The following is a 14,135-nucleotide window of genomic DNA, read 5'->3' as shown; positions in this document are numbered from 1 at the left end:
TGTGGTGAGGAGGTGTTGGGGTCTTGGGCATCTTTGGGACAGGGGTTTTAAGCACCCAGTTCTTACAGGTGTAAGGAGATGTTGTGGTCTTGGGCAGCTTTGGGACACGGGTTTGAAGCACCCAGATCCTACTGAGGTGGTGGTGAGGAGGTATCGTGGCTGTGCTGGGCAGCTTTGGGATAGGGTTTTTAAACACCCAGTTCCTCCAGATGTAGTGAGGTGGTGTTGGGATCTTGGGCAGCTTTAGGACAGGGTTTTTAAACACCCAGTTCCTCCAGATGTGGTGAGGAGGTGTTGTGGTCTTGGGCATCTCTGGGACAGGGGTTCTAAGCACCCAGTTCCTCCAGATATGGTAAGGAGGTGTCATGGTCTTGGTCAGCTTTGGGGAGGGGTTTTAACACCCAGTTCCTACAGGTGTTGTGGTCTTGGGCATCTCTGGGACAGGGGTTTCAACACCCAGTTCCTCCAAAGGTGGTGAGGAGGTGTCGTGGCTGTGCTGAGCAGCTTTCTCCTGGTCCATGGCCCCACAGCAGTTTTTGTGGTGCAGCGTGGTGGCTTCTGCCCCTACCCAGAGCAGCTGTTCCTTTGTCCCCTTGCTTGGGCCTGTGGATTTCCCTTTGGACTTTCTGTGAGGAATGGAGGGGGTTGATTTTTTTATTCCCTGTGCTGATTTTCCAAAGTCTCCCACAGCCTTAACCAGAGGCTGGGGGCTGTGGATGTCCTGTCTGAACCTCTCCTGAGCCTCCCCACATGCCAGAGCTCCCAAAAACCACCTTAGAGTCACAGAATGTCCTGAGTTGGGAGGGACCCACAAAGATCCTTGAGCACAAACACCCCAAAAATCCCACCCTGAGCATCCCCAGGAGCATTGTCCAAACATTCCTGAAGCTCTGGCAGCCTTGGGGTTGGAACCATTCCCTGGGGAGCCAATTTTTTTGTGCAAAAAATCAAATCTCTGTGTGCCATAGCAATTATTGGGGTCTGCAGACCTTAGTGGAGAAGGGTAATGAGGTGCACAAACCTATTCACTGTTGACCTGCAGTGAAAGCACAAAGTGGCAGCAAAATCTCAAACAAAATCTGTGGTTTTGGCCCATCTGAGTGACATAACCTGGAGTAAGAGTTGTAAGAAGCCCCAGTGAAGATGCTCTGGAGAGGTTTTACACAACTTGAGGTGCTCTCTAGCATGCAGACTTTGATAATGTCATGGCATCTGTTCAGGATCTTGGGTAATGAGGATTTGCACAAAATGGTGATTGAATTTCTGGTCTTGAGCACTTAATGGAAAAAGAGCTGTTGCCTTGGGTGCTTTGCTTTCTTCGAGCTGTCTTTGAGACATCAAAAGCTGGCGGAACAGGAAAAAGAGAAACGTTAAGAATGGTTTAAAAATAGTTTAATTGTATCTTCTGAAAACCTTTGGAGTGGGGACTTTAGGCGGTTTCTGCCCCTGTGAATACTTGCAGCTGAGTTCAAAATGTGTAAATAAGCACAGGGCTTTGAAGATTAGTTTCCATAACAAATTAAATAAAAATATTGTGTGACAGAATGTTAAGTAGGTGCCATGTGTCACCGGGTGCTTTGCATGAGGGCTGGCTTTTCCCAATTACCTGGCTGCTCCTTGGGGAACAAATGCTGTCTTTTGGATACTTTAAACTCTGAGCTTGAAAGAGGCAGGGGAAAAGTCCCTTTTTGAGGAAGTGCTGGTGAGGAACACTGAGAGCAGGATTCCTTGCAGGACATCTCTGTCTCAGTGGAGATGTGGGAGAAAGCCCAGGCTTTCCCCCTGCTCACAAACCTTGATATTCCAGCTGGAGTTAGTAAATTTGATAGTGCTTTGGACTAAAATCTGGAATTTTCTGTTGCAAATATTTCTAATAAACTGCAGGCAGGACATCTGTTGCTAGACTCTGTTCATCTGTGTATAACAATTTCGAATATCCATGTATAACCATTTAAAATATCCATGTATAACCTGGCTTTTAAAGCAAGCTTCTCATTTTATATTTAGTCTAATGCAAGGTGTTACCTGCAGGTTGCTATTTGACTGTTGCATTTCAATCAAATACTGCTTGTGACAGATTCACAAAATAAGACCTGTTGCTAGAAAAGTGCAAGAGGTTGGAAAGGAAACTAATTCGAAACACATTCCTGTGCTTTTTGTAATGGATGAGTGATGCACAGAGAAAACACCTGCACTGAAAGACAAACACAGAAGCAGTAAGATGTTTGAGATTTGTGGTAGAATTTCAGCTTTATCCATTTTGTATTTCTTCAAGGGATTTATCAGGCTGGAGCAGAGCAGAGGTTGCTCATCTTTACTACCTCATCTAGTCCTGCTTATTCCAAGAATGGCATTAACAGCTTTAACACACTTAATTCTGCAATCCCCTGACATGGGCTGGAGGGGGATTTTCTTCCTAACACAGCTGGGGGTTGGATCATCCCAACATGTTGTGCTGTGGCTCCCACATGCTGCTCCTTTGGCTGGATAAAACTTGACCACATTCCACTGCTGGTCTGCTCAGGTGCCTTAACCAGAATTTAGAGATAATATTTCAAAATAGAGATAATATTTCACCTCTGGATATCGATAGGTCAGGATAAAATAAATAATAAATAAATTAATAACGCCCCTCCTGCCTGGACATTGAGTATTGGACAGAAAGCTGGGGAAATGTTGAGGCAGATGGTGTTAATTCAGGATTTATTGCTGTCTCCCTTCTCCAGGGGGGCTCAGGCAGGACATCAGGAGATGCTCAGGTGTTCCCTCAGACAGAGCACTCTGGTTTGGTGAGGACAAGGAGTGTCTTGATCTGTGTCTTGGCAATTCACAGCCGCATCTCAAAGGCTGTGAGGATAAATCCAGGTCCCTGTCCCCCATCTAAAGCCCTTCTTCCTGCTTCTGAAGCCCTGCTTGGCACTGGTGTTGGCTCTCGGAGTGCTGATTTCAGCTCTGTTCTCTTTCCTGACATGGAGTTCTTGGTGTGTTCTGGGTTACAGAGTTGGGTTTGATCATTTCAGCCTCATTTGGACCTCTCAGACTGAGCGTGGAGATGCTGAAGGACAGGACTGACCTTCCCCTGGAGCTTCCCTGGCTTTGTTCATCCTGCCCTCCTCCTCCTCCTTGAGTTACTCATGAGTTGCTCTGCTTGGTTTGGAGTTCAAAGCCCGAACCGCTCGTTAAAGCTGTTGTGGGGTGCTAAGTAATGAGTAATTAAAAAGAAAACCATAAAAACCTCAAGCAATAACACTCGTGGGTGCCCTTCTATGTGGACCTGTAGGGAGAGCTACTGAAGAGCTCGTGTCGGTGCCAGGGCTGCCTCCAGGAAACCAGGGACAGGGTGATAGACAATGGGAAGCAAATCCTGATTAACATGAAGGGTTGTGTAAAAGTGCTGTTGGACATGTGTTATTTGCAGTACTGCTGTAGGAAATTCAGTTTTTTAAACTGAGAAACAAGAATTTTCTGGCTGAAACTGGCTGTGCCAGGCTGGGAAGCTCTTGGTGTGGTGTCTCATCACTCCTGAGCTTCAGAAATGACACCAGGGATCTCCTGGAGGTCTTTGCTGGACTGAGGGAGGAGGAAAACTCAGTTTTCTTTTGAAGATAAGCATTGATGGTTGTGAGGATGAATGGTAAGACTCCTCAAAAACATTCTTGAAATGTGGAATTTACACAGAAAGGTGGAGATCAGGCAGAATTTACACTGTCGAGTGGCGATGGGGCAGAATTTGCACTGAAAGGTGGAGATGAGGCAGAATTTACACTGTCGAGTGGAGATGGGGCATAATTTGCACTGAAAGGTGGATGAGATGAGGCAGAATTTGCAGTGAAAGGTGGAGATGAGGCAGAATTTGTGGTGAAAGGTGGAGATGGGGCAGAATTTTCACTGAAAGGTGGATGAGATGAGGCAGAATTTGCTCTGCCAAGTGGAGATGGGGCAGAATTTTCGCTGAGAGCTGGAGATGAGGCAGATGCTCCATGGCTGCCCCTTCGCACAGGAAGCTCCCAGGACAAGCAGGACCAGGTGCCACCTCTGTAACCTCTCAGGTCCCACGTGGGCAGGCTCTCAGTGACACTCACCTGCCTCTGGTGTTTCTCCCCAGTGTGTCCCCCTGCCTGCAAGTCCCAGGGCTGCATGGGGGACGGGCAGTGCTGCCACAGCGAGTGCCTGGGCGACTGCACGGAGCCCAACGACCCCACCAGGTGTGTGGCCTGCAAAAACTTCTACCTGGACGGGAGGTGTGTGGAGAACTGTCCCCCTGGGCACTACCGCTTCGAGGGCTGGCGCTGCGTCACCTTCAGCTTCTGCCAGGAGCTGCACAACAAGTGCAAGAACGCCCGCGAGTCCGGCTGCCACGTCATCCACAACAACGAGTGTGTGCACGAGTGCCCCTCGGGGTACATCATGAACTCCAGCAAGTGAGTACCTGGGCTGCTGGGAGAAAACTGGGGCTTGAGTGGGCTTTCCTCCTCTTTGGACACGGGTGGTGTGTCAAGAGCAGGAGTGTCATTCTTGTCATTCTTCTTCAACCCACAGTGTTGTGGTTTGACACAGTGCCCCCATGAAAATATATTCTCCCCAGTGGCTGTTGTGAGATGTGACCAGAAATAGAGCAAAACAGGCTCCAATTCGGGAATAAAGGACAAAAACTTTATTAACTTACAATATGTAAAAGAAACAAACAGAACTCAGAATGAAAATTTTCCAAAAACGTTCCTCCTCCCCCCACCAAATTCCCAGCACAGCACAGTGAGACAAAACCTTGGATTCTCAATCAATTTACCACCCCTCAGGTAACGAACTCTCAGTTCATCACCACCCTTCATATAATCAATTCTCAGCTCATCAAGAAGAGAGGAGTCCCTCTTGTACCATAGGCTTCCCCAGGAAACACAGTTGAAACTTCTTTATTCAAGAGGACCACGTGGTTTTTATAGAATGATAGCATACATTCTATGTGATTGGCTAATTAACAAAAACATCTTCTGTAAGTAGAGCTTGAGACTCTTAATCTGTGGGAACAGATTTGAGCCCCACGTTGGGCACCACCTGTAAGAGTTCAGAGTTGTGGGTTTGAGCCCCACGTTGGGCGCCAATGTAAGAATCCATGTCTGGATGAGCTGTCTGTGTCCCACCTGGCTGGCTGGAGACCCCAGCCCACAGGATCTTACATAGATGAAGACAAGAAGTGCTCTTCTCCAGGTGGGGATGAATTTACAGTAAAAGCTGAAGATGAGGCAGAATTTGCACTGAAAGTGGGAGATGAGGCAGAATTTTCACAGAAAGGTGGACATGAGACAGAATTGGCACTGATGAGTGGAAATGAGGCAGATTTTGCACTGAATGGTGGAAATGAGGCAGAATTTGCTCTATCAAGTGGAGATGAGGCAGGGGATGAATGTCCTCTATTTAGATGGAAAAACCCACATGGGAAGCACTCGTGGCTCATGGCAGGAGACTTTTATACCTGGGGGAGTGCAGGGCAGAGGAAGAGGACCACAGCCAATGGGATACCAGTGAGGAGGGGTGAGAGAGGGACTGACCAGGGAAGAGACCACCAGTGCTGATAATTAGTGGGGGGAAAAGGGGAAGAACATGTGGTCATAGGATACAAATCATGTGAAAAGCAAAAATTACCAAACACCCAGTGCAAACAACTAAATAACTGTTTAGTGCAATACAACAATCTTCCTCATACACCATCCTTGAGAAGAACAGACAGAAGAAGTAGAAGAACACCACCTGCAGATTGTTTATACATAACAAGTTATCTCATCCTTACAACTCCCTAAAAATTCTCCCAAGCCACTGTGAGAAATGCTTGCTGTTTTTCTCTTTCTGTCCCATGGCATCCACACAGGAGGTGGAGCAATCACCTGGCCTGCTTTAATATGATTTACAAACTAATACCTTGCTAATTCAAGCCATTAAAAGCTCTCCCTGCCATGGGCTGGTAGTTTATTCTTCCCTTGCTTGCTGTCAAGTTTGGAAAAAGCGAGAAAGGGAGATGGAGAGAGGACAAGGAAGAGCATCCACAGCGTGGGAGGAGGGAGCTGGGCAGTGGATTTAGCAACCCCGCTTCCCTCCCCTCTGGAGCAGCCTCAGGCCAGGGAGCCAGGCTGGAAAAGCACAGCAGGGAGAGGCCGTGGCTAATGAAGAGAGCACAGCGTCCTCGGAGTGCTCGTTCTCAGAATATCAGTCCCTCATCCCTGTAATTACTTTCATTGAGCAGGTTCAAGCTGTGCCAGACATAAATGCACAATGTAACAAACAAGTGTAGCACGAATCAAAGCAGGGAACAGCCATTCTGCCTATTCCCAGGGGGTTTTGACAAAGGAATTAAATAATTTATGGTGCTGAGCTGTTTATCACTGAAAACTTGGTTGTTTGTCCCGCATTACCATTCTAGATTGTGGTGAGTCAGATTTCCTATGAATATTGGTCTCTTTGTGCTTGCATCTATTTGCTCCTGCCATAATAATTTCAGGGAATTCACTCTTAACAGGACTTTTTATGCCATTTCCTGTTTTGTTTTTCCAAAGAACCAACAAGCAGCCCCCAGAGTGGCTGTGCTGCTTGTGCAACAGCCCCATGGCCCCTCCTGTGCTGTTCCAGCTGCTGCCAGTGGGACCTCACAGCTCTGCTCCCTGCTTTTCCTAGAGCATTTCTTTCTCTGAGCTAGTTGGGAACACATTCTTGTGGTGGTGTGACCAGGGCAAGCCATCAGCTCGTGCTATTTAAGCAGTATTTCCCCAGAGCACAAAGCACATTCTTGCCTTTTTTTAAAGCAACATTGTGTGCAGTCTTCAATCAGAGGATTCCCAGATGCAGGGCCAGCTCTCCACTCATCAATTACACGTTTGGTTAATGATTTTGGAGATGAATACTGGGCTGGGATTTATTATCTTGAAAGCCCTGGGATGGAGAGCACTGGGCAGCATCCTAGCCAGTTGCCTCTTCATAATAATTCAGGTCACTTCATTTTGTTTTGTAGGGAGGGATGGAACAATTCATGTTTGAAGTGACAATTTAAGACCATTTAAATTTATCAGCAGCTATTTTCAAGGCCAGGTTGGATGGGGCTTGGTGTGGAAAGAGGTTGGAATGGGACGAGCTTTAAGATCCCTTCCAACCCAAACCATTCCACAATTCTGTGCCTCTCTTTGGAGTTCCTAAAAGCGAACCCCACGATGATTGATCACTCAGCTTTTGGGCACTGCTGGGGCCATCCTGCCTGACCCTGCTCCCCTCCTGTGCTGTTTTGCAGCCTGCACTGCACGCCCTGTGCAGGGCCCTGCCCCAAGGTGTGTGACTTTGGCAAGGAGAAGACCATCGACTCGGTGACGTCGGCGCAGGAGCTGCGGGGCTGCACCGTGGTCAACGGCAGCCTGGTCATCAACATCCGCGGGGGAAGTAAGTGAGGATGGCTGGGCAGCCAAGGAAACCCCCTCAGCCTCAGAGGGACCCAGAGAAACCAGCACAAAGCAAAGGCTTTCATTTGACTGTTTGTGTTAATTGATTGTTGCCGGTTCTCCTGAATTAACGTAAAGAAATTAAATATTAATGTTTATTAATTGTCGCGTTGGTGTTCTCTGGAAAAATCCCTTTGCCCAGGATTTTTCTCCTGGGAGGCTGAGAAGCCTCAGAAAAAGGAAAACAATTCTTATCTCATTTGCTTCTCCTCTGTTTTGCTCATGTGGAATGTGTTTGGGAATTGTTTACCCACAGATGATTGCTTAATTGGTTTCTGGTGTGAATTATTTTTATTCTTTGGCCAATCAGTGCCAAGCTGTCAGGACTCTGGAGAGAGTCACAATTTTTCATTATTATCTTTTTAGCATTCTTTTTAGCATTTTAGCATAGTAAGTATCCTTTCTGTATTCTATAGTATAGTATAGTATAGTATTCTTTAATATAATATAGTATCGTAAAATAATAAATTAGCCTTATGAGAACATGGAGTCAGATTCATCATTCCTCCCTGCCATGAGGATCTCAGCAAATACAGTAATTAATATTGTTAAATATGAATGTTTGGGCTTTTAATTGTTTCATATTAATGTTAATTGTTTCATATTAATATTAATTAGTATTCGTGTTAATTGTTTAGCATTCATGTAATATGTGGGTGTTTCTCTCTGTGATACCAAATAACTCTTCCCAATGTTTTCCTCTCTGTAGATAACATAGCAGCTGAGCTGGAAGCAAACCTTGGCTTGATAGAAGAAATCTCAGGTTACCTAAAAATCCGCCGCTCTTACGCCTTGGTTTCCCTTTCCTTTTTTCGGAAACTCCATCTGATCAGAGGAGAGACACTTGAAGCTGGGTGAGTTCTCTCAAAAGATGCTTTATTTGAATGTTTTGAAGTACCAGGAGTGCCACTTCTATCAGGGTTATTTGTATTGGGAAACAATTCCCAAGTTGTTTTTAAATGTTCTTCTGCCCGTGCCTTGTGCCCTGCCAGGGAAAACAATTTGCATTCATTTTTCTTTGGTGCCTGAATTAGTGCAAAAAGAGTTTTCCATGCATCCCCTCCCAACCCATGTTTTCATTCTTCTGTTTTCAGGAATTATTCCTTTTATGCCTTGGACAACCAGAATCTTCGCCAGCTCTGGGACTGGAGCAAACACAACCTCACTATTGCACGGGGCAAACTCTTCTTCCACTACAACCCCAAGCTGTGCTTGTCAGAAATCCACAAGATGGAGGAGATCTCTGGGACTAAGGGGCGTCAGGAGAGGAATGACATAGCCCTGAAGACCAACGGGGATCAGGCCTCATGTAAGAGCCTCAAAATAAAGCTTTGCTTCCCTTTCCTCTCCCTCTGCCTTGCTCTCCTCATGCTGCTCCTTCTCCCAGCCCAGCCCATGAAGCCTTCCATCCCTTTCCATCCCTTTCCATCCCTTTCCGTCCCTTTCCATCCCTTTCCATCCCTTTCCATCCCTTTTCATTCCTTAGGTAAAGCAACAGATGTGCCCCTTGCCTGTGCACTCACTGTCACTGTGCCACAAGTAAAATTCCCCACAGGATCTCCCTCTGTCACCCTTGGTCCCACAAAACCCTGGAAGGTTTTTGGGGCTGGGAATGTCTTTATTGTGTCTTTTTGAAGAGTTTAACACAGTGTAACCTCAGCCCAGGCTGGGACTTTGTGTTACTGCTGGGTACCTGATTAATAGTCATAATCTGCTTTTCCCATGTCATGAGGCAACATGGAATAAACACAGGAGAAACAGGATTTCCACCCATCCCTGCAGCCACGTGAGGCAATTGCCATGACAACAGGCAGGGAAAAATTTCCAACCATTTTTGCAATGCCTCTCTGAGGTTTTTCACCCAACAGCTTTCTTCAGGAACAACGATCAAACTGCTCCTGTGTCAGCAAACAGCACAGGGTGGGCTTTGAAGTTGTGCTGCTGAAGATGGGGTTCTGCAGACAATTATTTTGGCAGCAATACTGCAAGAAGTGCAGTCCTTCTGCACCCTCAGTCCTGCTGTTTGTTCCCTTTCTGTGCCACCAACAATCCCCTTTCCCTGTTTGTACCAGGGCTCTGTTGTGGAAGTAATCAGGGGTAGGAGAATCCAGCTCTGTTCTGAGCTGGTGGTGTCTCTCTGCTCTGATTCATTCTCAGCCCCACAGAGATTCGCCTGCCCACAGGAGCAGGAACATGTGCAGGTGGTCATGGGCCCCTTGGAGCTCAGGGTGTTCTGTGCAGGGCATGGGGACACAGGCAGTGACCCCTCCATGCAGTTGGGTTGTGTCCTGGGAGATGCTGGGGCAGGTATTGCCACCAGAAAAGCCCAGCATTGACTGAACTGGGATTTCAGACCCTGGCTCACAACCTGCAGTACAGCTTGGGCATCCTGTGCCTTCACTGTCCCTCTGCTTTTGGGGACAGCCCTGGAAGAAGAGCCCAAGATCCTTCCCCACTCAGAACATTCCAGGATTCTGTGATTTCTGATCCTGTCCTCGTTGCCCCTCGTTGATGCAGCCGTTTGTGAACAGACCTAAAAAGTGAAGATCTTTCAGTTGACTCAGTTTCCTGCTCTGGTTTCCCACATTTCATCACCACAGGCAGGCCGGCCAGCACAGAGGGAGAGGGGAATGCAATGGCTGTGACCTGAAACCTGGCAGGAGCAGTGAAAAACACACACGGAGCCTCTGGGGCACCACAGCTCCAGCTGGGCACAGGCAAGAGCACAAGGAATCAGCTGTCTGTAAAGTTCATCTCCTCCCATGGGACACTGAAAGACTCTTCCCACATTGGGGATGAACCTGAATTTGGGTAGATGCAGCTCTGCCTGTGGCTCCTGGGCTGGTGTTTGGTGTGAAGGCAGCTGGAGGAGACAGTTTTGCATTTCTCTTTGCCAGCTTTACCCTCACCCTGCTGAGCTGGTGTCTGTGCCACCCCCACCTCAAACCACAGCTTGCCAGGTTGTTTGGCTTTTTGTTTGCTTTTACATTTCAAGCTCAGCTTTCACATTGGCAGCATCCTGTTTACTAAAAAAAAAAATAGAAAGGGGGAAAAAAACCCGCCCCTGTTTGTTCTGGATGTGGTGCCAGTGAAATAAATGTTCTTCCTCCTGTTGCAGCTATTGCAGGAATAGCAAATTCAGTCAGAGCCACTTGAGCTGGGGGCACAAAACATGTCATACCCTTGAGCTCCATCCTCCTGCAAACACCCTTCTGTTTGCAGAGGGACCTCACTGCTCCTGGGCAAGGCTGGAAATTTGTCTGCATCGTTTTTGTGGCCTCTTGCCTTCTGTGCAAACCATATTGCTGTGCAGATCATCATCAATTGTGAAATGTGTTGCCTTTAGATTTCTCACTTTGTAGAATTTAGTTGAGCTCTTCTTCAGAGTCATTTTCATGAAATCATAGAGAAATTTAACCTTAGGAGGGCATTGATACCAGCCACTGATTTGAGGTAGGAATGGCTGCCAGGTAAGATAAGGTTTTACTGGGCAGCTCTTCTCAGTGCCAACATCCTCACATTTATCTTAAACTTCTAAAATAATTAAAAACAAAATTTAAATCATGTTCGATGCTTCATTTTCCAGCGTCAATAAAACTCTTGTCACTTTTCTCACTTGTTACAGGTGAAAACGAACTGCTGAAATTTTCTTCCATTAGGACTTCTCATGACAAGATCCTGCTGAAGTGGGAGCCCTACTGGCCCCCTGATTTCCGTGACCTGCTGGGGTTTATGCTGTTCTACAAGGAGGCGTAAGTGACCCCTCAGTGGCCTTGCTGGGCTGCCACCAGCAGCAGCTGCCATTCAGAGCTGGATGTTCAACCTGCTGGATGGGCAAAGCTGTTCAGTCTCTGATTTTGTGGCTCCTACATCAAAGTTTCCAGTGATATCCTTCTGTATAAGTGTTCACTGAGATCCCTGACTTGTGCACACAATTCCTCATTTAAGAACAATCCAAACTTTAGCTATTCCTGGTGTTCTAGACACACATACTCAAACCATGGAGTTTCTCATCTCCTCACAGTTCCTCATTTAAGAACAATCCCAACTTCAGTTATTCCTGCTGTTGTAGACACACATACTCAAACCATGGAGTTTCTCATCTCCTCACAGTTCCTCATTTAAGAACAATCCCAACTTCAGTTATTCCTGCTGTTGTAGACACACATACTCAAACCATGGAGTTTCTCATCTCCTCACAGTTCCTCATTTAAGAACAATCCCAACTTCAGTTATTCTTGCTGTTGTAGACGCACATACTTAAACCATGGAGTTTCTCATCTCCTCACTCTCTCTGTGGAATGCTGAGGGTTTTATCCCCTTTGAGGTGGGAAGGATTCTTGTAGAATCAAGGTAACCAAGCTGATTTTCATAAAGCTCACAATAATCAGTCTGGATTTAGTTGTTGGGGTCATGTTGGGCACAGATCCTGCTTTGTGATGCTGTTGGAGGCCCAGGTGACAAAGCTCTCAATGCTTTCCTTTCAGAATAAATACAATGAGATAATTTTACTTTCTCTGAAGGGTAAAGGGTGATAACTTCAGTGTGTCTTTAGAAATTTTAAGAGCTTGATTGAGGATTCTGTTAATTGGAGCCTTCTCTTTCCTCAAGTCCCTACCAGAATGTGACGGAGTTTGATGGCCAGGATGCCTGTGGCTCCAACAGCTGGACAGTTGTGGATGTGGATCCCCCACCTCGCTCCAACGAGCCCAAAGCCCAGGCCCAGCCAGGCTGGCTCCTGAGGGGCCTGAAGCCCTGGACACAGTATGCAGTGTTTGTGAAAACCCTGGTCACCTTCTCCGACGAGCGGCGCACGTACGGCGCCAAGAGCGAGATCATCTACGTGCAGACCAACGCCACGGGTCAGTGCAGCACCCCTGGGCTGAAACCAGGCCTAACTGAGCCTGCCTGGGGGTTAGCCAGGAGATTTCCCACTGCTCTGCTTCGGTGGGGAGGAATTATCCAGAAAATTTCCCACTGCTCTGGAGGAATTATCCAGGAAATTCCCACTGCCCTGCTTTGGTAGAGAGGAATTATCCAGGAAACTTCCCGCTGCCCTGCTTTGGTGGGAGGGAATTATCCAGGAAACTTCCCACTGCCCTGCAGGAATTATCCAGGAAATTTCCCACTGCCCTGCTTTGGTAGAGAGGAATTATCCAGGAAACTTCCCGCTGCCCTGCTTTGGTAGGAAGGAATTATCCAGAAAATTTCCCACTGCCCTGCAGGAATTATCCAGGAAATTTCCCACTGCCCTGCTTTGGTAGAGAGGAATTATCCAGGAAATTTCCCACTGCCCTGCTTTGGTAGAGAGGAATTATCCAGGAAACTTCCCACTGCCCTGCTTTGGTAGGAGGGAAATATTCAGGAAATTCCCACTGCCCCTGCTTTGGTAGGAAGGAATTATCCAGGAAACTTCCTACTGCCCTGCAGGAATTATCCAGGAAATTTCCCACTGCCCTGCTTTGGTAGAGGGAAATTATTTAGGAAACTTCCCAGTGCCCTGGAGGAATTATTCAGGAAACTTCCTTCCCACTGCTCTGCTTTGGGAGGGAGGAATTATTCAGGAAACTTCCTTCCCACTGCCCTGCTTTGGTAGGAAGGAATTCCTAAACCAGGGGAGTGATTCCAGATGGTGCCAAGGGGCACCTCTTCCATCAAATTTGTGTGGCCTCGTTAAGATAAGGCTGGAAGAAGCTCCAGGATGATCCAGCCCAGGCTGGAGGAGCCTGCTGGGTGCCAGGGAATGCTTGATTGCCATAGAAAGGGGAATTTGCCACAGAAATGGGAATTTGCCACAGAAATGGGAATTTTCCTGTCCTGGCTCTGAGGGCAGTGCAGTGACCTCTGTCTCTTGCCCACCCCCAGTTCCGTCGGTCCCGTTAGATCCCATCTCTGTCTCCAACTCCTCATCCCAAATCATCCTCAAGTGGAAGCCTCCCTCAGAGCCCAACGGGAACATCACACACTACCTGGTGTACTGGCAGCAGCAGGCAGAGGACAGTGAGCTCTATGAACTCGATTACTGCCTCAAAGGTGAGTGCCTGCATTCCCTCCAGCCCTTTCCCTCAGTCTCTCCCACAATTGGGGTTTTCCCTTGGGGGTGCTCTGGGGTCCTGCTGGATTCAGGACTGTTTTTCTGGAATCAGCTTTGTCCCTCCCTGTTCTCTTACATTAGGTGCAGCTGCCAAGGTATGTGCAAAAGGTCTAAAAATGTTTTTTATAAAGTAATCACATGTTTTTTCCTTTGGGGAATGTCCCTTCTGCCCTTGCTCCTTTTAAACTGAATTATGAGTTTAATAGCAACAATGGAGATAATAAAAATTTGGGTGCTGTTGGAGCTCAGGGCCAAGTTAATTTTTGAAGGCAGCTGGTGCCTGGTTTGGAATTCCTTGAGAACACAGAATTGCACTGAGGACTTCCAAAATCTCACCTGCTGCTCTGTGTTACCTGAACTGGTATAAAGCAGCATCCAAGCTCCATTGCAAAACCAGCATTTTTAAATTAAATTCCTGTCAGAAAGGAGGGAACTGTTCAGCCCTGGATGAGAAAATGGGATGCCCAAATGTGCCATGAATCCTGTGTACACTGGTTTGGGATCTTTGTGTAGGATCAAACATCTGCCAAGACAGGCACAAGTGCCACTAAAGCTGTTTTGTCCCC

General features: G+C 47.1%; 1 protein-coding gene across 1 annotated transcript in view; it reads left to right on the top strand.

Moving 5' to 3' along the window:
• INSR (insulin receptor) overlaps positions 1–14,135 on the top strand; it is a 63,194-nt gene that overhangs the window by 30,860 nt on the left and 18,199 nt on the right. Inside the window, exons 3-9 of the mRNA XM_074528680.1 lie at positions 4,106–4,421; positions 7,271–7,416; positions 8,185–8,329; positions 8,570–8,784; positions 11,101–11,227; positions 12,087–12,337; positions 13,341–13,508. Coding sequence (XP_074384781.1) covers positions 4,106–4,421; positions 7,271–7,416; positions 8,185–8,329; positions 8,570–8,784; positions 11,101–11,227; positions 12,087–12,337; positions 13,341–13,508 — 1,368 coding nt within the window. The remainder of the gene's footprint in view (positions 1–4,105; positions 4,422–7,270; positions 7,417–8,184; positions 8,330–8,569; positions 8,785–11,100; positions 11,228–12,086; positions 12,338–13,340; positions 13,509–14,135) is intronic.

Source organism: Zonotrichia albicollis, chromosome 29 (assembly GCF_047830755.1).
Source record: "Zonotrichia albicollis isolate bZonAlb1 chromosome 29, bZonAlb1.hap1, whole genome shotgun sequence".
NCBI lineage: Eukaryota > Metazoa > Chordata > Aves > Passeriformes > Passerellidae > Zonotrichia > Zonotrichia albicollis.
The sequence above is the reverse complement of the archived record's forward strand: the minus strand, read 5'-3'. Positions and strand labels throughout refer to the sequence as shown.